This window comes from Macaca fascicularis, chromosome 3 (genome assembly GCF_037993035.2).
Source record: "Macaca fascicularis isolate 582-1 chromosome 3, T2T-MFA8v1.1".
NCBI classification, from domain to species: Eukaryota; Metazoa; Chordata; class Mammalia; order Primates; family Cercopithecidae; genus Macaca; species Macaca fascicularis.
In genome coordinates this window covers 49,062,807-49,084,246 of record NC_088377.1, presented here as the reverse complement: position 1 = coordinate 49,084,246, position 21,440 = coordinate 49,062,807, and the positions used below count along the sequence as shown (strand labels likewise).

General features: G+C 55.1%; 1 protein-coding gene across 8 annotated transcripts; it reads right to left on the bottom strand.

Moving 5' to 3' along the window:
- Positions 1 to 5,941: 5,941 nt before the first annotated feature.
- NYAP1 (neuronal tyrosine phosphorylated phosphoinositide-3-kinase adaptor 1) lies at positions 5,942 to 21,330 on the bottom strand. 8 transcript variants are annotated; one of them, XM_045389550.2, is made up of 7 exons: positions 21,183 to 21,330; positions 15,281 to 15,432; positions 13,487 to 13,848; positions 10,997 to 12,511; positions 9,939 to 10,154; positions 9,573 to 9,682; positions 5,942 to 7,108 (listed from the first exon to the last, which is right to left on the bottom strand). In XM_045389550.2, the coding sequence occupies exons 2-7, from the start codon at positions 15,346 to 15,348 to the stop codon at positions 6,842 to 6,844; spliced, it is 2,538 nt and encodes an 845-aa protein (XP_045245485.2). In that variant the 5' UTR covers positions 15,349 to 15,432; positions 21,183 to 21,330; the 3' UTR covers positions 5,942 to 6,841. The 8 variants fall into 8 exon arrangements, with proteins under 8 accessions (XP_045245485.2, XP_073890637.1, XP_045245486.2 ...); XM_074034536.1 differs by having other exon boundaries at positions 9,939 to 10,151; XM_045389551.3 differs by lacking the exon at positions 21,183 to 21,330 and adding an exon at positions 16,843 to 17,083.
- Positions 21,331 to 21,440: the final 110 nt, after the last annotated feature.

Genomic DNA, 21,440 nt, shown 5'->3' with positions numbered 1-21,440 from the left:
TTCCCAACCAATGTGGAATATCACCTTTATAAGTGCTAAATCCCCATGTGCATTTGAGGCTATTTCTGGATGCTTCACTCCGATGGATTATGCCAGTCCTGTGCCAGGACAAGCATGCTGTGGTTTTTATTTCTTGTTTCAGTATTTGATAGGGCAGATCCCCCTATTACTCTTCTATTTCAAAATGTTCTGGTTTTTCTCATTATCATTCTGCATAAACTTTCAAATTATTTTATAAAGTTTCCCAAATAATCCCTTTGGGATTTAGAGACTGCATTGAATTTATGGACTTAGGGAAAACTGACATCTTCTATATCATCCAATCTTGTTATCTAAGAACAAGTTATTACTATTTGATTATTCAAGTCTTTTTTTTTTTTTTTTTTTTTTTAAGACAGGGTCTTGCTCTGTTAGCCAAGCTGGAATGCAGTGGTGCAATCATAGCTCTCTGCAGTGTTGACCTCCTTGGGCTTCAGTGATCCTTGCACCTCAGCCTCCTGAGTAGCTGGGACTGCAGGCACACGTCACCATGCCTAGCCTTTTTTTTTTTTTTTTTTTTTTTTTTTGAGGCGGAGTCTGCACTCGTCGCCCAGGCTGGAGTGCAGTGGCGCGATCTCGGCTCACTGCAAGCTCCGCCTCCCGGGTTCGCGCCATTCTCCTGCCTCAGCCTCCCGAGTAGCTGGGACCACAGGCGCCCGCCGCCACGCCCGGCTAATTTTTTTGTATTTTAGTAGAGACAGGGTTTCACCGTGTTAGCCAGGATGGTCTCGATCTCCCGACCTCATGATCCGCCCGCCTCAGCCTCCCAAAGTGCAGGGATTACAGGCGTGAGCCACCGCGCCTGGCCTTTTTTTCTTTTTTTTAACTTTTTGTAGAGACGAGGTCCTGCTATGTTGCCCAGGCAGGTCTTGAACTCCTGGGCTAGGCCGGGCGCGGTGGCTCAAGCCTGTAATCCCAGCACTTTGGGAGGCCGAGACGGGCGGATCACGAGGTCAGGAGATCAAGACCATCCTGGCTAACACGGTGAAACCCCGTCTCTGCTAAAAAATACAAAAAAAAAAAAAAAAACTAGCCGGGCGCGGTGGCGGGCGCCTGTAGTCCCAACTACTCGGGAGGCTGAGGCAGGAGAATGGCGTGAACCCGGGAGGTGGAGCTTGCAGTGAGCTGAGATCCGGCCACTGCACTCCAGCCTGGGCGGCAGAGCCAGACTCTGTCTCAAAAAAAAAAAAAAAAAAAAAAAAAACCTCCTGGGCTCAAGTCATCTTCCAGCCTGGGACTCCCAAAGTGCTGGGATTACAGGTGTGAGCCACTGTGCTTGACCCCACCAGCCTTCCTTCTCCCCTGCTCCACAACGATCGCCGTTTGTCCTGATGGTTTTCGTTTTGTACTTTTGAATTTATTTTTACTTTTATTTTTTTGAGACAGAGTCTTGCTCTGTCCCCCAGGCTGGAGTGCAGTAGCATGATCTCTGCTCACTGCAACCTCCGCCTCCTGGGTTCAAATGATTCTCCTGTCTCAGACTCCCAAGTAGCTGGGACTACAGGTACTCGCCACCCCGCCTGGCTGATTTTTGTATTTTTAGTAGAGATGGGGTTTCACCATGTTGGCCAGGCTGGTCTCAAACTCCTGACCTCAGGTGATCCACCCAGCCTCAGCCTCCCAAAGTTCTGGGATTACTGGCGTGAACCACTGTGGTCGGCCAAGGTCTTCCTTTTTTAAGTGACTCAAAATACTTTAGTGTTATCAACTGACCCAATATAGGTTCTATAATTTCTTGTTAATGTTACTCCTATTTATTTTAAGGTTTTTATTGCTCTTATGAATGGGATATTTCATTCCATTAATTTTCCTTTCCGTTTTTTTTTTTTGGAGACAGGGTTTTGCTCTGTTGCCCAGGCTCGAGTGCAGGGACACAGTCTTGGCTCACTGTAACCTCCATCTCCCAGATACAAGTGATTCTCCTGCCTCAGCCTCCTCAATAGCTGGGACTACAGGTGCCCACCACCATACCACCATGCCCGGCTAATTTTTTTCATTTTCAGTAGAGATAGGATTTTGCCATGTTGTCCAGGCTGGTCTCGAACTCCTGAGTTCAGGCAATTCACCCACCTCGGCCTACCAAAGTGCTAGGATTACAAGCGTGAGCCACTGCGCCTAGCCACTTCCATTAATTACCTTTTTTTTTTTTTTTTTTTTTTTGAGACAGAGTCTTGCTCTGTCACCCAGGCTGGAGTGCAGTGGTCCGATTTCAGCTCACTGTAGCCTCTACCTCCCAGGTTCAAGCAATACTCCTGCCTCAGCCTCCTGAGTAGCTGGGATTACAGGCACCTGCCACCACACCCGGCTAATTTTGTATTTTTAGTAGAGACAGGGTTTCACCATGTTGGCCAGGCTGGTCTCGAACTCCTGATATCAAGTGACCCGCCCACCTTGGCCTCCCAAAATGCTGGGATTACAGGCATGAGCCACCTCACCTGCCCTAATTTTCTGGCTAGTTAAAAAGAGCTACCGCCTGTTTATATCTTGGGTTTTGTTTTGTTTTTTTCAAGTTGGGGTCTCACTCTGTTGCCCAGGCTGGAATGCAGTGAAGAGATCATAGCTCACTGCAGCTTCCAATTCATGAGCTGAAGCGATCCACCCATCTCAGCCTCCTGAGAAGCTCCAGCAACAGGTGCACACCACTACACCCAGCTAATTTTTATTAATTTTTTTTGTAGAGATGAAGTCTAGCTTTGTTGCCCAGGCTTGTCTCGAACTCCTGGCCTCGAGCAATCTTCTAACCTTGGCTTCCCAAAGTGCTGGGACTACAGGTATGAGACACTGCGCCTGGCCTGTATTTCATCCCGAGCTCTTTTCTCTAGCCCTGCCCTCCTTGCAGAAGTCAGTTGTCTTGGGCTTGAGTGCCATTTCTTTTTTTTTTTTTTTTTTTTTTTTTTTTGAGACGGAGTCTCGCTCTGTCGCCCGGGCTGGAGTGCAGTGGCCGGATCTCAGCTCACTGCAAGCTCCGCCTCCCGGGTTTACGCCATTCTCCTGCCTCAGCCTCCCAAGTAACTGGGACTACAGGCGCCCTCCATCTCGCCCGGCTAGTTTTTTGTATTTTTTAGTAGAGACGGGGTTTCACCGTGTTCGCCAGGATGGTCTCGATCTCCTGACCTCGTGATCCACCCGTCTCGGCCTCCCAAAGTGCTGGGATTACAGGCTTGAGCCACCGCGCCCGGCCTTGAGTGCCATTTCTATGTCAATTACTCCTAATGTCCATAGTCTTGTCCTGTCTCCTGAGCTATCATCATTTTACTTTTAACTTATTTCCTAAATTTCAAATACTCACATACCACTGTCGGAATTTTTCATATTCTGTACATTGCCTGTACCATTATTTACTGGCTTAACATTTTTCCTTTAAACCAGCTCATTAAAAATAACTGTAGACTTATCTTGTGCAATCACATTCATGAAATAACAAGTAGCCTAATGTGTTGGTTATAACTTTTCTAATATAAATGAAAATAAATACAAAACTATTAAAGTTTTTAAAAATGTTCTTCTTCATAAAGTGTAAAAACATCTGTGGCATCTACCACATTTTTTTTTTTTTTTTTGAGACAGGGTCTCACTCTGTTGCCCAGGCTGGAATGCAGTGAAGCAATCATGGCTCACTGCAGCCTTGACCTCCTGAGCTCAAGCGATCCTCCCGCTTCAGCCTCCTGAGTAACTGGGATTACAGACATATGCCACCAAGTCCAATTATTATTTTTTTATTATTGTTTGTAGAGATGGAGGCGGGGGTGTTCTGTGTTGCTCAGGCTGGTCTCGAACTCCTGGCCTCAAGTGATCCTCCTCCCTGGGGCCTCCCAAAGTGCTGGGATTACAGGCGTGAGCCACTGTGCCTGGCTATTCACCACATTTTCCAAAACTCTGTTCTATTGAGCAACAAACCATTCAACCTAAATATTCACCATTGCTTCAAATTTAATGTTCTTCCTCCAAAGTCACTCTCAAGCCCACCTGTCTCGCTGTGTCATTTCTGTAATCACCAGAGCTTCAAACTTGGGCTTCTTTTTTTTTTTTTTTTGAGACGGAGTCTCACTCGGTCGCCCAGGCTGGAGTGCAGTGGCCGGATATCAGCTCACTGCAAGCTCCGCCTCCCGGGTTTATGCCATTCTCCTGCCTCAGCCTCCCGAGTAGCTGGGACTACAGGCACCTGCTACCTCGCCCGGCTAGTTTTTTGTATTTTTTAGTAGAGACGGGGTTTCACCGTGTTAGCCAGGATGGTCTCGATCTCCTGACCTCGTGATCCGCCCGTCTCGGCCTCCCAAAGTGCTGGAATTACAAGCTTGAGCCACCGTGCCGGCCCAAACTTGGGCCTCTTGTATGACCAGTTCTGCTGCTTCACCCCCATCCTGAGGGGGTTTCCTTTCAGTAGCCTCTTGCAACTGTCCCTAGCCCTCCATCCTCCCAGGCACCCTCCTTATCCTCCTCCCTGGTGACAGATCACCTCCCAGCAGGATTCCCTGGCTTCCCTGGTCTTGGACCTGAGTCTTGCCTTGTGGCCAGTCTTTCTGAACTAGCTTCATCATGGTTGGACCTCTTTTTTTTTTTTTTGAGATGGAGTTTCACTCTTGTTGCCCAGGCTGGAGTGCAATGGCACGACCTCGGTTCACTGCTGCTGAAGTTTTGTCTGCAGCTCGTCCTGCTACACTGCAACCTCTGCCTCCCGGGTTCTGGTGATTCTCCTGCCTCAGTCTCCCGAGTAGCTGGGATTACAGGCATGTGCCACCATGCCCAGCTAATTTTTTTATATTTTTTAGTAGAGAAAGGGTTCCTCCATGTTGGTCAGGCTGGTCTCAAACTCCTGACCTCAGGTGATCCGTCCCACGGCCGGACCACTTAATGCCATCACCGTCATTAAACATACTTCCTACGTCTCCCTGCCCCCACCTCCTACTGTTCCATAGACAATCAAACCATGACCGTGACCTTGGAGTTTTCCTCTTCCCCTCTCCAAACCTCACCTGTCCTTTTTCTTTTTTTTGGGAGACAGGATCTCGCTCTGTTGACCAGGCTGGAGCGCAGTGGCACAATCTCTGCTCACTGCAGCCTCCGCCTCCTAGGTTCCAGCCATCCTCCCACTTCAGCCTCCTGAGTATCTGGGACTAAAGGCGCATGCCACCACACCTGGCTAATTTTTGTATTTTTTATAGAGACAGGGTTTCTCTATGTTGCCTAGACTAGCTTACCTGTCCTTTTAGGGTAACTTTGCAGGAAGCCTTCTTAGATGATTCCAGCCCTGTACCTCTTCTTTTTTTTTCGTTGTTGTTGTTGAGACGGAGTCTCACTCTGTCACCCAGGCTGGAGTGCAGTGGTGTGATCTTGGCTCACTGCAACTTCTACCTCCTGGGTTCAAGTGATTCTCCTGCCTCAGCCTCCCAAGTAGCTGGGATATAGCGCCACCACACCCGGTTAATTTTTGTATTTTTTTTAGTAGAGATGAGGTTTTACCATGTTGGTCAGGCTGGTCTTGAACTCCTAACCTCAGGTGATCTGCCCACCTCGGCCTCCCAAAGTGCTGGGATTACAGGTGTGACCCACCACACTTGGCCCTGTCCCCCATCTCTTACTCCTGCAACACTGTTTATTGTCATCTCAGGGTTTTTATCTCCCTGAGTAGATCACAAGGTGCTTGAAGGCAAGCTTCATGCCCAAATATTCCTTCTGCATCAGTGCAATGCGAAAAACACATTCTGTGCACAAAAAAATGCTAATGGAGTCATGGCCTGGTGCATTCCCGAAGACTTACCTGGAACTCCACCTCACCCTGTGACTTGGCCACAGCTACTCACCCCTCCCCGCACAACCTTCAACTCCCACCAACCAGGGGCAAGATGGGAAAAGGAGCAAGTGTAAGAATGACAGAGCACGCTGTGAAATAGAAGAAGCCAGCTTTAGGATCATGAGTCTTTTAATATATTATTCTGAAAAGAAAGGAATTAAAAAAAAGTTCCTGACATCTCTTCTGTGTTTTGTTTTTTAATTTAAATAAATACCCTGCCCACCCACCCCCACCCGCTAAAATTTCCCTCCTCCTCCCCCATCATCCCGCCCATCCCTGGCACTAGACCCTCACCCCAATACTAAATAAGATGCCTGATTCAGAGCAGGCCACACTGACTACCAAATTCTGGCAAATTGTAAATACTGTGAATGGTCTTGGGCCCTCTGCTTCCCTGGGCCCCTTCTTCTCTCGGTCCACTCCCCATGCGGACCCCTCCTTGGCTGTGGGGTGGCATGGATGGCGGGGCCTTTAGGCATTGGCACTGGGGAGAGTGCAAACTTGGCCCTGATTCTCCACTCCCGGCTCAGGAGTAGGTCAGAAGGGCCCAGAATCGCCCTCCAGACTGAAATAAATAACAAAATAAATACCCCCTCCCCAACTCCCGGCTCTCTAGAAAAGAGCTCCTCCATCTGGCACTCTAGTCCCTCTCTTTGAGCTCACCCACCCCCCTCTTCCTCCCATCCCTTCCTTCCTCCCTTCCCCATGCTGACCTCTGGCTTGGTTCAGGAGGAGACACGCATAGCGCCCAGGGGGGAGAACAGCCAGAGCGCCTCGCCCCAACCTCAAGCAAACCCTCCTCCTCCTCCAAGTTTCTCAGCAGCGCTGTTGGCACCCTAAGCCCAATGGGCCTGGCAGACTCTCTCCATCCCAGGGGGTACGGTGGAGGGCAGGGGTTCTCCCTGGCACTCTCCCACGTGGTCCTTCAATGTCTCTCAAGGCGAGGCTCCCGGGAGAGCCAGGCGTGCCCGCCCCCGCCCCAGTCCAGGCGCCCAGGTCCCCCCGCCCGCCTCAGATGGCGGTGTCCCAGAGGACCGTGTGCTGCCGGCGGCAGGGCGGGGTGCCGGACTTGCGGGGCTCGGGCCCCCGCCGCCAGCTGGGGAGGATAGGCATGCTCTCCTGTTTGCAGAGGCCTCGGTCCGGGCGGTGGCGCGCCTTGATCTCCTTGCATACGCAGCGCTTGCGCTCGATCACCTCCAGCAGCTTCCCGTCGCGTTCGCGGGCCGGCTGGGGCGGCAGGGGCGGTAGGGGCAGCGGCAGCGGCAGCGCCGGGTGGGGCTGTGCCGCGGGCGGGGGAGAAAGGAAAAGGCGGGTAGGGTCGGGGACCTCAGCATGACCGGACCGGGTCCGCACTGCCTAGACCCACGTCTTCCCCTAGAAGCAAGTCCTTACTTGCCCCCCACGGCCTCGGCTGGCTCCCTCTGGCTGTGGGGCCCATGGGGGCCGAAATCCAACTCCGGCAGCTTTGGCCCAGTCACGCCCTAGTCTTCCTAGACAGACGCGTTTTGTAAGTTGCTCCCCCTAGAAGGGATGCCTTTGTTTTTTTCTTTCTTTTGTCTTTTTGAGACAGGGTCTGGCTCTGTCGCCCAGGCCAGAGTGCAGTGGTGCAATAATAGCTCACTGCAGCCTCTACCTTCTAGACTCAAACAATCCTCCAGCTTCAGCCTCCCTCCCAAGTAGCTGGGACTACAGGCATATACTACTACACCAGCTAATTGTTAAAAAATTAAATTAAATTTTTTTTTTGTATTGATTGGATCTTGCTTTGTTGCCAATCCTGGTCTTGAACTCCTGGCCTCAAGGGATCCTCTCATCTTGGCCTCCCAAAGCACTGGGATTACAGGTATCAACTACTGTGCCCAGCTGGGGCAAGGGTAGACAGGGTCCCTCCCTTCTTCTCTCTCTCTCTCTCTCTCTCTCTCTTTCTTTTGACAGGTTCTCCCTCTGACACCCAGGCTGGAGTGCAGTGGCACGACCATGGCTTACTTCAGCCTCCACCTCCCAGGCTCAAGTGATTCTCCTGCCTCAGCCTTCAGAGTTACTGGAACTACAGGCACGCACCACCTGTCTGGATAATTTTTTAATTTTTTGTAAAGACAGGGTCTCCCTATGTCGCCCCGGCTGGTACAGAATTCCTGGGCTCAACCACTTCTCTTGCCTGGGCCTCCCAAAGTACTAGGATTATAGGCGTGAGCTACCATGCTTGACCTCTTTATTTTTATTTCTTTTGAGACAGGGTCTTGCCCTTACACTCAGGATAGAGTGCTGTGGTGGGATCACAGTTCATTGCAACCTCAGTCTCCTGGGTTCAAGCGATCCTCCCATCTCTGCCTCCCACAGTTCTGGGATTACAGGCACAAGACATGGTGCCCAGTGGGGAGGTCTTTTTCCTAAATTGCGCAAAGGTGCGCTGTTGGCTAGTGGTGGCCCTGACTGATCTCCAAGCTGGGCCCTACCTTGCTGCCCATCTTAAGCAAACCTTCCAACCCTTCCCAGATCCTCTCCCAACCCCCTCACTCTCATTCCTGGGTTCCTGTTAGTCTGTATTGGCTCAGACCCCAGCCTGCATGGCCCTTTGTTTTGTTTTGTTTGTTTGTTTGTTTGTTTGTTTTGAGACAGAGTCTTAACTCTGTCGCCCAGGCTGGAGTGCAATGGCATGATCTCGCCTCACTGCAGCCTCTGTCTCCCGGGGTCAAGCAATTCTTCTGCCTCAGCCTCCTGAGTAGCTGGGATTACGGGTGCCTGCCCCAACGTCCAGCTAATTTTTGTGGGTTTTTTTGTTTTTTGTTTTTGAGACAGAGTCTCTTTCTGTTGCCCAGGCCACTGGAGTGCAGTGGCGTGATCTTGGCTCACTGCAACCTCCATCTCCTGGGTTCAAGCGATTCTCCTGCCTCAGCCTCCCGAGTAGCTGGGACCACAGGCGCGCACCACCACACCCGGCTAATTTTTGTATTTTTAGTAGAGATGGGGTTTCACCATGTTGGTCAGGCTGGTCTCGAACTCCTGGCCTCATGATCCACTCGCCTCAGCCTCCCAAACTGCTGGGATTACAGGCATGAGCCACCGCACCTGGCCCTAATTTTTGTATTTTTAGTAGAGAAAGTGTTTCACCATGTTGGCCAGGCTGGTCTCGAACTCCTGACCTCAGGTGATCTGCCCGTCTCGGCCTCCCAAAGTGCTGCAATTACAGGCATAAGCCACCGCACCCTGCCTGGCCCCTTTCTTTCTTTCTTTTTTTTTTTTCTTCTAAGACAGGGTCTCACCTTGTGGCTCAGGCTGGAATGCAGTAGCGTGATCATGGCTCACTGCAGCCTCCACCTCCCAGGGTAAAGCCATCCTCCTACCTCAACCTCCAGAGTCGCTGGAAATCAGGCTTGCGCCGGCACACCTGACTACATTTTTTATTTTTTATAGAGATGGGGTCTCGCTATGTGGCCCAGGCTCATCTTGAACTCCTGGGCTCAAGCAATCTACTTGCCTCGGCTTCTGAAAGCATTGAGATTACAGGTGCGAGCCACTGCAACTGGCCTTCTTTAAAAAAGCAAAATAGACAGGGTGTCATTATGTTGCTCAAGCTAATGAACTTCTGGCCTCAAGTGACCCTCCTGCCTTGGCCTCCCAAAGTGCTGGAATTACAGGCATGAGCCACTGTGCCCAGCCCTGGCCCCTTTATTGCTTTTCTTTGCACATTCAAGCCTTCTCCACCTGCTCCTTCACAAATAAAAGAAAAACCAAGCCTCACCTGGCTCGGGGCATCCCTGGGCTGGCTGCAGGGCCGGGGTGTGTGGAGCGCAACCTGCCGGACTCCGGAGGTGGAGGCCGAGCGCCCTAGGCGGTAGCCTCCCGTGAAGTCTGAGGTGGAAGAAGGAGGAGTGAGGAGGGCAGGAGCCTCAGGTGCCCCTCCCCTAGTTCCCAGTCCCCTGCCCTTGAATGATCCAGGCTGCCCCTGCCTCATCAAGGCGGAAAAGGGGGTGGAGATGTGGTATGAAGATTTAGGGCCCTGGATGTGGACATGAACAGGTGAGAGGAAGTCAGGACAGGTGCGGCCAGACCCCGGGAGATCCCCCAGCCAGCCCCACTGTGCACAGGTGTGTGCAGGCCACATCACCTCCATTGCGGTGGCAGGCAGGGAAGGTCTGGCAAGGAATGGGCAGCGCGGTGCGGCTCCCTCCTCGGTCTCCGTGGTGAATCCTGGCCAGCAGGCCCTCTGCCCCCTGGCTCCTCACTGGGATCCCTGATGTCACCGGGCCCCTGTCCTCACGCTCCACCTTGCCTGGACCCTCGGCACTGCCATTCCAGGCCCGGGCACCATCCTCGACCTCTGCTGGGATGACAAGGAAAGCTGTGTGCCTGCACATTGGAGGCGTCCTTCTGTCCCTCCGGTCACACATGCTGCAGCATGGGTGGACCAGGAGACACAACTGCCCCTTTTGCAAGTAACAGCTGGGATGGGGTTCCTTCACACTCCCCCCTCACACACACACGCACATACACCTGTTCCTTTCCACCCATCGGTACCATCTCCTGGGGCTGAGAATCATGTATATGTGCTGCATCCAAACCCTTTTCCCTGGTCAGAGGGGCCTCCCCAACCCCAGCTTTAGCTTCCAAGCCCCTCCATCTCCAGCTAGGGCCAGAATGACCATTCCCCTGGGACCAAGACCTGTAGGGTGAGAATCCCAATTCCTGAGCCCAGAAGGAGGAGGGCAGGGGGAAGGGCTGCCTGTGAACTAAGCTCATCTCTGAGAGGAGGCCTGGCAGAGCATTGCGTTGCCAGGCAACGGTAGGGGCCTCCTCTCCTCTCCCTCCTGTCTGGATGGGTTGCCATGGTAACAGCTGGGAGGCAGCTGTGTTTAGTTCCTGGTGCGCACACTCACAAGCACACACCCCTGCAGCCCCGGGAAGGGAGGGGCAGGGAGCAGAGCAGGACAGGGCCAGATTTGACCCCCTTCACCTCCCAGACCTTCCTGCCCCTCCAGCGCACACTGGGTGACCCCCGTCTTTCTGTCTATTGCTCACCTCCACCCCTCTGGTCTCCTAGAAAACATCCCAGACTCAAGACTGTGACTTCCAAATAACCCCTCCAACACCTCCCCCAAACCATGGCAGGCATTCCCAGCTGCCCCCACCCCCGACGCCAGCCCCCACTCCCCACCCCTCACTCACTGTCCAACTCCTTTGCTTTTCTCCCTCCATAGAGGACCTTTCTCTGCAGGGCCCAGCCTGCCCCAAATGTCGCGGCGCCCATCTCCTCCTCTTCCTCCTCTGGTGTCCCTGCACTGGCGATGACGTGGGCACAGGAGATGCTGGCAAAAGCACCCCCATCGGTCCCTTGCTCCTGCAGCTGAATCTTGACCATGGGGGACGGGGCCCCCACACCACAGCCCTTATTCAGCACCCCCCCAGCCTTGAGGCTCTCATAGGCAGGGGGTCTCTTAAGCCCAGCTGCTGTGGCTGGGTAGGTCCACAGCGGGGTCAGGGGGCCTGCAGTTGGGTCTGGAAGGCTGTGGGGGGAGGCCAGGCAGCCGCGGTGGTGGAGGACCCCAGCTGCTGCGCCCATGGCCCCACTGTGGGGGCTGGACTTCCCTGGCATGGGGGGCCTCGAGCTGGTACACAGCATCCCATGGAGGACTGAGATCTCCTTCTCCGTCTTTGGCTCCCCAACACCCAGGGGTGGACCGGCTGGCAGGACAGAGTGCGTGGTCACCTTGACCGCCGAGTACACCATGGTGTAAGACACGGCCTTGTCCTTGGGGGGGCCGGGGAGCAAGGCGGCCGGGGCAGGGGGGGCTGCCGGCGCCCCCGCCGCCTTAGGGCAGATCATGCTGTGGGAGTTGGGGAGCTCCCGCTCCCCCCGGGGCTGGCCAGAGCCCTGGGGTGGCAACGGTGTCGAGTGGCTCCGGGCCCGGCCCGATGGTCCCAGCAGCAGCAGGTTGGCAGCAGGAGGTGGAGGCGGTGGGGGAGGCGTCTCCCGCTCCCGTGCAGGCACTTGGGGAGCTGGGGTGGAGCCGGCTGGCTCCTTGGAGTGGCAGAGGACAGGTAGCCTCGAGACCCCATCGCCAGGGGTTCGGGAAGCAGACTTGGCTTGGGGGAAGGCCAGGAGTGGAGGCCGGTGCTGAAGGAGGTTTGGGAAGGGTGGGGGGATTTCACAAGGAATGGTCTTGGTGGGCGTCCCATCCCTCCGGCTCGGAAGGGCTGAAGCTGGGCGGCGGTGGGCATGGGGCGGAAGGGCGTGAGGCTGTTGTGGCGGGGATGTTGCGGTCAATGGTGGAGGGCCATTGGCCCGGCCTTCCCCGGCCTCTTCCGGCAGCGGGTACTTCATCTCCTCATAGATGGCCTCACTCTCTTCAGAGTCCGAGTCGGCGCCCGCTGTAGGGGTCGGGCCCCCACCCCCAAGAGGGGGCCCAGCCAGGCCTCCTCCACTTCGTCCTCCTCCCCTAAAGACGTCCCCCACCATCTCAATGTACACAGGCTCTTCCTGGGCACCCACATCAGGGTCCCCAGCTACTCGGGACCCCCTAGTGAGGCGCTGAAGAGGCAGGTTCCCCCCTCGAGGAGAGGGGCCTGGGGGGCAGGACTCATCGAAGGAGACAGAGAGCTGGGTGTTAGGGCTTCGCCTGGGCTTCTGTGGAGGAACCTTCCGGCTGGACTCTCGGCCCTCTGGGGTTGGCTTCTGTGAGCCTGGACAGGACAAGAAAGAGAAAAATAAACCAGGCTTTTAATGAGGGGAGCAAGTGGGAGGAGCCCATTCTGATCCCTTGACCCCTCTGCAAGGACATATCTGCCTCTTCATTTTCCCCACATTCCTCAACTTACAGCCCCAGGAGGCTTCCTCATTTCTTTTTTATTTTTTAATAGAGACAGGTCTTTCCATGTTGCCCAGACTGGTACCAAACTCCTGGGCTCAAGGGATCCTCCTGCCTCGGCCTCCTAAAGCACTAGGATTCCAGGCATCAGCCACCATGCCCAGCTGTAGGTTACTTTTCTACTAGTCAGCCCTTGGTCTTTTTAAAACATCAACTAATTGGCCAGGCACAGTGGCTCATGCCTGTAATCCCAGCACTTTGGGAGGCCGAGGTGGGTGGATTACCTGAGGCCAGCAAGCCTGGCCTTGTCAGCCTGGCCAACAAGGCGAAACCCTGACTCTACAAAAATACAAAAAATTATCCAGGCGTGGTGATGGACGCCCGTAATCCCAGCTACCTGGGAGGCTGAGGCAGGAGAACTGCTTGAACCTGGGAGGTGGAGGATGCAGTGAGCTGAGATCGCGCCATTGCACTCCTGCCTGGGCGACAGAACGAGACTCTGTCTCAAAAAAAAAAAAAAAAAAAGTGCTGGGATTACGGGCGTGAGCCATCATGTCTGTCCCACAGTCCTCAGTCTTTCTAATGTATTCTCCAGAATCCGCAGCTCCTACCCTCATTGTCCCTCCGAGGCCACCACGCCTTTCTCAAGAACTTTTCAGGGAGTGTCCCCTGCCCTTGGATGGTTCATCTCAGGCCCATCCAAAAGGACCCCCCCAATTCCTTTTAAGAATGGAATCTTCCACTTCCTTGGTTCTTCCCTGAATGAACCCTCCCGGCAAGCCTCCCCCGGCCTGGAATAGATCCTCCCAGCTCCCAGCTCCACCCCAGGGAGAGATAGGGGGTATCTCACCTGCTTTCTTGCTGGGGGGCGTCTCTGCCCCCGACCCGGGCCCCACCATGCTAAGCTTGGTGCTGGGGTGTCTCCGGGGCTTGGCAGGGGGTCTTCGGATGCTGCTGTCCTCTGTGAGGCCTCCACCGCCCCCACCAGGGCCACCCCCGACACTGTCCATGCTGCCCACCGAGTGGCAGGAGAGGGACCGTGGGGCCATGGCACTGCGGCAGGGGTGCGGGGTGTGCTCCTGGGAGGCAGGCATCGTCATGAAACCCATCCTGAGGGAGCGCCGTAGCGAGGCGATGTCCCGCACGCGGACCCCAGGCCCCTGGCCGGCCGCCGGCCCAGCCGAGCCAGCGGGGGCCACCTCCTTACTGGAGCTGGGGAGAGAAGGCCACGATGGAGTGGAGGAAGGGCCTCAGACCTGGGCCTCCCCCTTCTCCGCCCCAAGAGGTGTCAGCAACCTTGTGGCTTCCCAGAGAGGAGGACAGGAGCCTGGGTGGGGACAGGGTTGCCAGAAGGTCCAGGGCACCAATGAAGGGGCTTCAGGCAGAATCTTGGGCTTTAAAAAGGCAAGGCAGTTGGGGGCAGGTATGAGAAGAGGGGTGAGTATGCCTGCAGGGGAGCATCCCTGGGGCTGGCAGATCCCAGCCTGGGCACCTATGTGGACAGCCTTGTGCAGAGATAGAGATACAAACCCAGGTAACACAGACAGACACACCTGCCCCCACAGCTCCTCGGCCCCTCTCACTCTCACACTGGCCCACACCTGGCCTCTGGTCTCCCCTCCTGCCCAGTCACTGTGACCTACACCCCCATGGCACACCTCCTCTCCCAGATGCACGATGTGTCCCTCCAGGACCAGAGCAGCCTCTCTCCCCTGGCCCATCCTTCTTCCTCTCTCTCCCCTGGTGTTGTCCTCTCTCTGTCACCCTCCCTGGCTCACCCCCATTCCATTCCACTCTCCCTGAGCTTCTGTCTGAGTGGAGGGTTGTGGGGAGTGGAGGGGGGGCGGCTGGCAGGGAAGAGAGGAGAGCTGTGTGGGGTGGGCGCTCATTAAGGCCCTGTCTGCTAGCCCTTCATTAGGGAGAGATCGCTGCAGCGATCACTCTGATTAATCTAATTAACAACAAGAATTAAACTCCACAGTTGCGAGGAAGGAAAAGGGAGGTGGCTGACAGGCTCCAAGTGGCTGTGAAGTCAATGGGAGTGAAGAGGAGAAGGAGAGAAGGATGGGAGAGGCCAGGCCCCAGGTCCCTGGAAGGGCAAGCGAGGAGGCAGACAGGGATGCAGGGGTCCGGGGGTCGTGCCCTGCCCCGGCTCTTTGGCAAGGCCCAGCCCGCATGTCCGCCCACCACACACACAACTTGACCACTCGCCTCCTGCAGCAGGGGAAACTGGGAGGAGGCCAAGTAGATGTTCTCTGATGCCCCTGAAATGACCCCTTCCCTAGACCCTGGGAGGGAGGCGGGGCCTGCCCCTTCCAAGGTCAGGTGACAGGAGAGCCCACAGCCAGCCCCAAATTTGCAGAAAGGAGAAAGGCTACAGGCCAGAGGTGAGTCAGGAAGGAGTGACTTGGGCCTCTGGGGATGGGGAACAACCAAAAGGGTGCTCCTGGGCTGTAAACCCCCCCGCAGGAGGGCAGGAGTTGGGCCAGGACAATCTGTGTGCAATCCTGGCCGTTCCGTACTGACTCTGAGAGCAGAGAGCTCACTCATGACAAGGCTGCCAGGCCCCCAGAAGGGCTGTGGCCCAGTGAGGGGGCAGGCAGAGGTGCGGAAGGAAAGGGAACGGTCTGGGGCACAGCCTTACCTCCTCTTGGCCTCTTCTTCCTTGTGCTGCCTCCACTCCAGCTTGGTTTTTCGGTAAAGGAGGTTCATCTCGTGGGGCAGGAGGTGGGGGCTGGGGGGCCCTGCTCAGTGCCACCAGGCCCGGGGGGCGGCCCTCCCTGGGTCCCGGATCCACTGGGTTGGGGGAGGGGGTGGTGAGAAGGGAAAAAAAAGAAAGGTGGGATGGGTGGGGGCCAGGGATGAATGAAAGAGAGAAAAAGGAGAAGAGACATGACTCGGGTCCTCAGAGAGGAAAACACAGACAGAAAACCCAACACAGCTTCAAGGACCCACAGACAGATAGACAGACACAAGACCCCGACAAAGGTGTTCAGAGCCGCAAATACACACTCTGGAGCGACCAGGTCAACACAGATTCCCTTCTTGTGTAAAGACATCCTGATCCACCACCCATACAGGCCCCACAAACGGACTGCAACCCCTCAGCTACACAAGTACACATTCAGACACACAAACCACAGAGCCACCGACCCACATCTACAGACGGAGGACCAGACACAGAGATTGGCATAGGTAAACAGAAACCTAGGGATAGACAGGCACACAGACATAAACACCCACAGACACACCCACAGACACACACACAGACCTCCAGACACACACAAATCTGCTACACGGAACCGGACACACCTACAGGCAAAGAGTTATGCCCAGGGCCTACTTGCGTACATTGCACCCCACTGGGGAAAGGGGAGATGGTCAGACTCTCCCTCCCATCTTGGGCTGTAGGGGGGGATCTTATGAGGGCAGGGTGGGGACGCTGAAGGAAGGATGGGAGACACCCTGAGTTGGGTATCTAAAATACCACCCATCCATCTATCTCCACTGCCTGCCTTCCCCCTCTTCCAGTCCTTCCCCGGGCCTGGGCCTTGGTCCACCCCGATTCTGGCTCCCTGGCCCTTTAGCAATGGTTTGGTCTCTGCCTCCCTCCCTCGCTGATGGCCCCAATCACCTTCTTCTTCCTCCAGGATTTGGGAGGCCCCCGGTTTTCCTCTTCCAGTCCCCGCCCCTCAATCCCACCCGGGGGGCTCCAGTCTGGCCCCATTGCTACCTTCTGGGCTGCGGCCTCCATACCTGCTCCGGTTTTCCTTCCCCCAAACCTACACTCTTCTTTTCGCCTTCAGCCTCACTTCTCCTCCCAGGCGCCCCTCCTTATAGCCGTCCTCCCCCTTCCCCTGTTCCAAACCTGGCCTGCTTCATCCCCCTTCTCCATCCAAGGGCCCCAGGTTCCTGGCACCCCTCCCCTTCCCCTTGTCCTGCTACCCTGGGCTTCTCCGCCTTTCGCTCCGCCAATCCTCCCTGTCCCTTGTCCCCCCACCCCAACCTTCCTGCACCAAGCCTCCCCAGTTTCTCCATCACCGTACCTGGCCTGCCGGGCGCCGGCCCCCCCATGCCGGGCTCCGCCCGGAGCAGGAGGGAGGAGGAGAGACAGAGACAGACCGGGGGGAGCGAAGCTGGGCCCTGCCGCAGAGACAGCCCCGCCTCCGGGTCCGCCCCCAGACCCGCCCCCGGCCCCAAACCCACCCTTCCACACCCTCCAAGGACGGAACGGGAGCGGCCGTGCGGCGCGGGGCCGCGAGGCTGGGGCGCGGGGCGCGGGAGCCGCGGAGCCTACGGGGACAGATTCGGAGGAAGGTCGTGGGGCGCTGGGGGCCCGGCGCCAGCCCGTCGCGGTCTTGGGGTGTCTACTCCTCGCCGCCCCTCGCCCCCTGCCCAGCCGGGCGGTGCTGGGTTCGGTCTCCCGGGCCCCGGCGGAGCGGCGTGCAGCGGCGCCCCCCAGCGGCAGCCTGGGGCCCGCGCCCCCGCCCCCGCCCCCGCCCCCGCCCCGTGCACCCCGTGCACCCCGTGCACCCCGTGCGCCCGGCGCGCCCCGGGTCCGCACCCAGCATCGGGCCGGGGCCGAGGCTGCGGCTGCGGGGCCCGGGGTGCAGTGAGGCGCCGAGGCCGCCAGGGGGTGCCGCTTTCCGGGCCGAGGGGCTCCGAGGGAACTGGACGGGAGGCGGCTCAGCCCAGCAGGGGGCGTGCTCAGGCGGCCGCGCCCCCTTTCCCCGCCGCCCCCCCTTTCCCCGCCGCCCCCAGGTGCCAGGAGAGCACCCGAGTTGGCTCGCGGGGGAATCGGCCGCCTCCCCCTGCAGCCTCCCGGGGGTGCTCGGATCTCCTTCCATCGTCTGGGCTCAAAGCCGTCCGCCCCCGTGGTCCGAGCCCTCCTCTCATGACCTTTGACTCCCCCAGCGCCGCTCGCAACGACCAGGGTCGACCTCTGAGTGTGGCCACCACCCTGGCACTGTCAGGGGGCCGCTGCGGGACGTGACCTCGACCTCCCCGCCCATCGCTTTTCTCATCATCTCCCCTAGAAACAACTTTCTCTGAAATTCCTTGGGCGCACAGCTCTGTAGCGGGGGTAAATCAGCCCGAGAAGACCTCAGTTGTACCTTCCACGGGCTGGAAAATGGGCATGGCAAAGATAGGCATGGCCTAATCCCTGGCCTGCGAATGCTACTTCCCATGGCAGCGTCTTTGCAGACTTGCTGTGTGGCTTTAGGCAGATCGTGCAACCTCTCTGAGAGATGCTTTAGTCCAGGGATGTCCACTCTTTTGACTTCTCTGGACCACATTGGAAGAATAATTTGTCTTGGGCCACACATAAAATACTCTTAACACTGGCTGGGCACGGTGGCTCACGCCTGTAATCCCAGCACTTTGTGAGGCCGAGGCTGGTGGATCACCTGACATCAGAAGTTTGAGACCAGCCTGGCCAACGTGGCAAAACCCTGTGTCTACTAAAAATAGAAAACATAAGCTTGGCATGGTGGCGTGCGCCTGTAATCCTAGCTACTCGGGAGGCCAAGGCAGGAGAATCGCTTGACCTGGGAGGTGAAGGTTGCAGCGAGCTGAGATCAGACCACTGCACTCCAGTCTAGGGGACAGAGTGAGACTCTTGCCTCAGAAAAAAACAAAAAAACAAAAAACCCAAACTACTAATGTTTTAAGAAAGTTTACAGATTTGTCCTGGGCCACAAGCTGCCGGTGCAGTTGGACAAGCTGGCTTTAGTCCATTCTTTGTTGGCAGAGGAGGGGTAGTAAAATAATACCAAAGTGCCTTGTAAATTGTAAAGGGTCCTACATATTAAAGGCTATTAAGAATGCTCCCAGGGGAGGGAGATACTAAAACACTTAAAACCCATTTCACATTTATACCTTTAGTATGATTAGTTTATACGTATAGGTCGGGAGCGGTGGCTCACGACTGTAATGCCAGCACTTCGGGAGGCTGAGGCGTGCAGATCACTTGAGGTCAGGAGTTCGAGACCAGCCTGGCCAACATGATGAGACCCCCCCATCTCTACTAAAAATACAAAAATTAGCTGGGCGTGGTGGCGGGTGCCTACAATCTTAGCTACTCGGGAGGCTGAGGCAGGAGGATTGCAACCTGGGAGGCGGAGGTTGCAGTGAGATGAGATCATGGCACTGCACTCCAGCTTGGGTGACAGAGCGAGACTTCATCTCAAATTAAATTAAATTAAATTAAGACATAAAAATTTATGTATGTATTCACTCAACAAACATTTCTGCAGAGGTCAGCAATGTGCCAGGGCCTCTAGACTCAGATACCAGTGCCTGAGGCAGAGAAAGGGATTGCCCAAAGATAATTTTTTTTTTTTTTTTTTTTTTTGAGACGGAGTCTCGCTCTGTCGCCCAGGATGGAGTGCAGTGGCTGGATCTCAGCTCACTGCAAGCTCCGCCTCCCAGGTTCACGCCATTCTCCTGCCTCAGCCTCCCGAGTAGCTGGGACTGCAGGCGCCCGCCACCTCGCCCGGCTAGTTTTTTGTATTTTTTTAGTAGAGACGGGGTTTCACCGTGTTAGCCAGGATGGTCTTGATCTCCTGACCTCGTGATCCGCCCGTCTCGGCCTCCCAAAGTGCTGGGATTACAGGCTTGAGCCACCAGGCCGGCCCCAAAGATAATTTTTGGATAGTTTGTAGCAAGTCAGCAAGAAGGAAGGAGGGCCTGGGGACGGAGGGACCAAGGCCATGTTCTGAGTGTTGCTAGAGGAGAAGAGGTTCTGTGAGGGACAGAGGGATGCAGTCTGGAGGGGTAGGGAGCAGGTGGGAGGCTGCTTCCCAGACATCACTACTTGGGAGGCTCACAGACCTGGGCTATGGCAGTCATTGTTACTATGGCTTAAGGGAGAGAAACAGGAGTGTGGATGTTTCTAACAAAGAGATAAAGAACAAATACATAACGAGGGTAGGTATTCTATTGTTTTATTTTTACCTAACCCTAAAGAGGGGTTAGAAATTTCCCTGAGGCCAGGCACCATGGCTCACGCCTGTAATGTCAGTTTTTTGGAAGGCCCAGGTGGGAGTATCATTTGAGGCCAGCCTGGGCAACATAGTAAGACCCTGTCTCTATGAAAACTAAAAAATTAGCCAGGTGTGGTGGAGTACACCTGTGGTCCCAGCTACTAGGGAGGCAGAAGCAGGAGGATCACTTGAGGCCAGGAGTTCAAGACGACCCTGGGCAACATTGCAAGACCCCCATCTCTACCAAAAAAAAATTTTTTTAAAAGAAATTTAGCCAGGCGTAGTAGTGTGTGTCTGTAGTCCCAGCTACTTGGTAGGCTGAGGCGGGAGGACCAACTGAAGCCAGGAGTTTGAGACCATACTGGGCAACATGGTGAGAGCTCCCATCTCTACAAAAATTTAAAAATTAGCTGGGTGTGGTGGCGTGCATCTAAAGTCCTAGCTACTTGGGAGGCTGAGGCAGGAGCATGGCTTGAGCCTAGGAGTTCCAGGCTGTGGTGAGCTATGATCACACCACTGCACTCCATCCTGGGCAATAGAAAGAGAGAGAGCGAGAGAGAGAGAGCACCTGTCTCTAAAAAAAATGTGGGGGAGTGGTTGGGGCAAAGGGAAATAGTATAACATCCAGGATTTGGTTTCAAATAGTCCAGCAAAATACAGCTGGCCCCCACATGTCATTTCATTGAATGTCATTTCATTATAACGTTGATGATTTTTTAAAAATTAATTTTGGGTTGGGACCACCATCCGTGTGGAGTTTGCATGGTCTCCCCATGTCTGCATGGCACGTTTGAAAATTTTCATAATAATCCACTTTTTTTTTTTTTTTTTTTTGGTGAGACATGGTCTCATTCTGTTGCCCAGGCTGGAGTGCAGTGGCACAATGTAGGCTCACTGCATCCTCAACCTCCTGGGCTCAAGAGATTCTCCTGCCTCACAGCCTCCTGAGTAGCTGGGACTACAGGTCTACATCACCACACTCAGCTTTTTTTTTTTTTTTTTTTTTTTTTTAAAGACGGTCTCGCTCTAATCGCCAGGCTGGAGTGCAGTGGCACGATCTCTACTCACCGCAACCTCCGCCTCCCGGGTTCAAGTGATTCTCCTGCCCCCTGAGTAGCTGGGACTACAGGCGCATGCCACCACACCTGGCTAATTTTTATATTTTTAGTAGAGATGGGGTTTCACCATGTTGGCCAGGATGGTCTCAATCTCTTGACCTCGTGATCCGCCCGCCTCGGCCTCCCAAAGTGCTATTTTTTAATTTTTTGTAGAGATGGGGATCTCGCTATATTGCCCAGCTGGTCACAAACTCCTGGGCTCAAGGGATCCTCCCACCTCAGCCTTTGAGTAGCTGGAATTATAGGTGCACATCACCATGCCCAGCCAATTTTTTTTTGTTTGTTTTGTAGAGACGAGGTCTTGCTATTATATCGTCCAAACTGGTCTCAAGCAATCCTCCTTCCTTGACCTCCCAAAGTGTGGGGATTACAGGCATGAGCCACCACCGGGGTCCGGCAATAATCCACTTTTAAAAATAAGGAATGGGGGGAATAATAGTACCTTCCTCATGCAGTTGCTGTGAAAACCAAAGGAGAATGACCGCCACAGCCGCCCCGCAGCAGGGACTGGGCACTTCTGGGTGGGCATCCAGCACACCTCCCGGCCTGTGCCTTCCGTTTCTTCTGTGTGTCTCTAGGCCAATGGCAGCAACTGACTACAAGTAAGGGAATCCCTCGCCTCCCTGCAAGCTCCTCCCCTTTCTCCCCGAGCCCCGCCCTCTGCAGCCCCTGCCTGCAAGAGTGGGGCTGGGCCCGGCAG

Excerpts from the sequence above, each read along its gene's own strand:
- NYAP1 (XM_045389550.2), bottom strand. The coding sequence starts at position 15,348 with ATGAACCTCCTTTACCGAAAAACCAAGCTGGAGTGGAGGCAGCACAAG. Across the intron at positions 12,512-13,486 it reads GCCCCCCAGCAAGAAAGCAG|GCTCACAGAAGCCAACCCCA; the intron begins GTGAGATACCCC and ends TGTCCTGTCCAG. Across the intron at positions 7,109-9,572 it reads CCAGGGATGCCCCGAGCCAG|CCCCACCCGGCGCTGCCGCT; the intron begins GTGAGGCTTGGT and ends CCCGCGGCACAG.